General features: G+C 24.3%; 1 protein-coding gene across 42 annotated transcripts in view; it reads right to left on the reverse strand.

The window, feature by feature from the left end:
- Nucleotides 1-3,220, reverse strand: part of LOC102676424 (calcium-activated potassium channel slowpoke) — a 120,748-nt gene that overhangs the window by 21,155 nt on the left and 96,373 nt on the right. For 30 of the 42 annotated variants that reach the window (XM_031511277.1, XM_031511295.1, XM_031511318.1 and 27 more), the window contains one exon: nt 2,085-2,135. The exons of the other annotated variants lie outside the window; for them this stretch is intronic. In XM_031511277.1, the coding sequence (XP_031367137.1) occupies nt 2,085-2,135 (51 nt within the window). The remainder of the gene's footprint in view (nt 1-2,084; nt 2,136-3,220) is intronic. 42 annotated transcript variants of the gene reach the window in all.

Raw genomic sequence — 3,220 nt, forward strand, 5'->3', positions numbered from 1 at the left:
TAATTTAATAGTTAATAATATTAGTGGTATTGACGAGTTGCAAATTAGAACAGTATATTTTTTTGTTTTTTTTGTAATATTCAAATAATTTATGATTTTTTTCCTTATTCAAATTTTATTAAAATTTGAATCGTTTATTATTTGATTAATAATTTATTTGAAAATGAATTCAAAATATTTTAATATTTATTATTTCATTTGATGAAATATTACATAAAATTTTTATTTTTTCAAAAATTATTCTTCTTTTGTTTGGATTGAAATATGTATATTTTTTTTTATACTTTTTTTTTTATTCGGAATAATGATCACTTGAAAATAATATATTTTTGAAATAAATATCTTTAATACAAATGAATATATCATTATATTTTATTTAAAAAATTCATTTATTTAATTCAATAAATGTTACTATAGATATATACAACAAAAGTGATTAATTATTTGTAACTTCTAGCTTGTCAAACATCACTAATAATTTGTTCAATAATTGTGCAAGAGGATAATTAATAAAAATATAATTAAATCAATTATTAAATTATAAAAATATGTATATAATAACTGATTTTAAATATGAAATTAATCTTAAAATAGCTCAATAGCATAAAAATATTCGATTAGCAAAAGATAATTTTTTCTTCTAAATAAAATTAAATTAAAATTTATTCGATACAATTTTATAAAAAAAATATAATTTTCAAAAATTCAACTACATATATTCTCACATTTATTAATCATTTTCTAAATTCTGAAGATGAATCGTAATGAAAATCATAAAAGCACATAGCTTTTATAGTATAATTTGCAATAACTCGAAGCACATATATATATATATGTTAAATACTGCACACTTAATATTGTGATCGATTCAACATTACGCAACATGTTTAACATTTTTCAACGACGTTTAAAAAACACCTAAGGAATTGAAGCAAATATCGGGATATCGGAGGAAATGATTTTTTTTTTAAATATAGTCATTGACTTTGCCATGAAACAAGTAAATAAACCACTCAAGAAACACTAATTCTAAGATATTCTAAAGAAAAAAATAAAAAAAAAAGTTTTTGAATATAGATATAATAGTTAGATATTGAACACCGATGCAAGATCAAATTAGAAATAGTTAAAAGAACTCAAGGCAATCACATCGCGTGAATTTAAGACGATTCAATTTCAATAATTCACTCACAACAATAACCATCGAAAACAAAAAAAAAAACACTTACATACCTTCAGAGAACTACATTCAAAACGACATCGAAATATGTAAATAGTAATTTCAGTTGCAGAAAAAAAAAAAAAAGAAACAAAAAAATACATCACATCACATAGGAATTCAAAACACTAATGATATGTTCTACTTTGAAAAATCAATTATTATCAATTTAGATGAAATTACACAATTAGCACAACGAACATGTCTATACGTACATGTATATTCTAATTTTGAATAATCAAGAAAAAAACGTCGTATAAATAACTATAAAAATTATCGACCAAACGTTGTGCTATACTTCGTCGAGTATTTAAATATGATAGGTTAATATTTTTTTTTCCACGATTTTGCACTTTCCTTTAACTTAAATTTTGTTTTTTAAACTAGGCTATGATAAATTGGCTTAACTTTAATCTCACAAATTTTCTTCTTCTAATTACACGTATATAAATATAAATAATTCAATACAACAATACTATAGATTTCAAATTTTAAAAATTGTAAAAACAAAAAGATGATCAACGCGATTTAAATGATCAACGAAAGGAGGATTTTGTGTGCAATCAACCTTTAAATCGAATATTTTTTTCTAATATAAATTATATATCTTATATTTTTATGCCTATTATCATTCATAATTTACTAAAATTTTGAAATAATAGATTTTTTTTTAATTATATTGATTTAAAAGTTGCATGAAATTAATAAACTATTTCTTAAATAAATTTCGACTATATCTTCGCACATTACTTAACGATGGGAAGAGGCTAAAATTAGAGAGAGAAAGAGAGAGAGAGAGAAAAAAAGAGTATGAAAGAAAAAAAAAGGGACGTGGAAGACAATTCTACATTCGGGGGATACATACTTGCTCTTCCAACCATTTGAACAGCTCGCACGCCTTTCCGGAATGTGGCCACTGCCCGAAGGGAGGAGAACCAGAGCTGTTAGTTGTTATACCAAAATAAGGTGAACCTAAATGCGGGGTGTTGGGGTAGGTGTGACAAGTAAGGGAAGGTTAACCGCAAAGTCTCGATCGTTTTATCACGTTGTGAATTTTAAACAAAATATGAAAAATACGCGTAATTTAAAACTCGATTAATGAACAATCGATTATTAATAACAATAATAATAATGAATAATATAAAATAAAATAAAACGTGACAATCGATAGAGAAATCTATGGTTAAAACACACTATTGATTTAAGGCGATCACTTTAAGTCGTTTCGGTCTAAGTATGAGAATCGGTGTACAGAAAATACTATACAATTATAAGTGTGTGGCCCATATAGATTTTACATAATGGCCAAATGATGATATATATTTTTTTTCTTTTTTCCTTTTCGTCAAAGACACGAATCGTCTCCTTCGAATAATAATAAATATTAATCATAATGTCGACGTTATTGTTGTGATGTCAGTGAATGATATCAAATATGCGCAACATGTGAGGGGAGAATGAAGTATTTTTAATCGTTGTGTTCGATAAACCCTGGGCATCGATTATCATCATACGTATAAATTTAGAATTAAAGGTGCTTACACCGGTGGCATTCACTTGTAACTCGTAACTTTATTTTTCATGTATTCGAAAACTGTTTGTGATTACACTGTTACAAGTATTTCTAAAATCATTTTTTCACGCATACATACATATATACACATATTCCACGCAAATGCACCTACTAAGTATGCTAATGGTTTTTCTTTCATATCGAAAAATTATCTTGTGCTTTATTAAAGAAAACTGTTGCAAATTTTCTTTGCTGAAATATCATCCATCGAAAGTGTTTTTTTTTAAAATTTTTAGATTTTTTTTTTTTAAGATTTTAAGATTTTTAATAATTATTTTCAACTTCTTCAAATGATATTTAATAAATATTTAATTATTCTTCATTTTTGATGTAAAGTACATAATTTATCTAATTATTAAAGGAATAATTTACAAATATGAAATATGAAAACTATAGTTTTTATAGTTTTACTATATATATATATATAT

The sequence above is a fragment of the Apis dorsata genome, unplaced genomic scaffold (genome assembly GCF_000469605.1).
Source record: "Apis dorsata unplaced genomic scaffold, Apis dorsata 1.3 scaffold_303, whole genome shotgun sequence".
Lineage (NCBI taxonomy): Eukaryota > Metazoa > Arthropoda > Insecta > Hymenoptera > Apidae > Apis > Apis dorsata.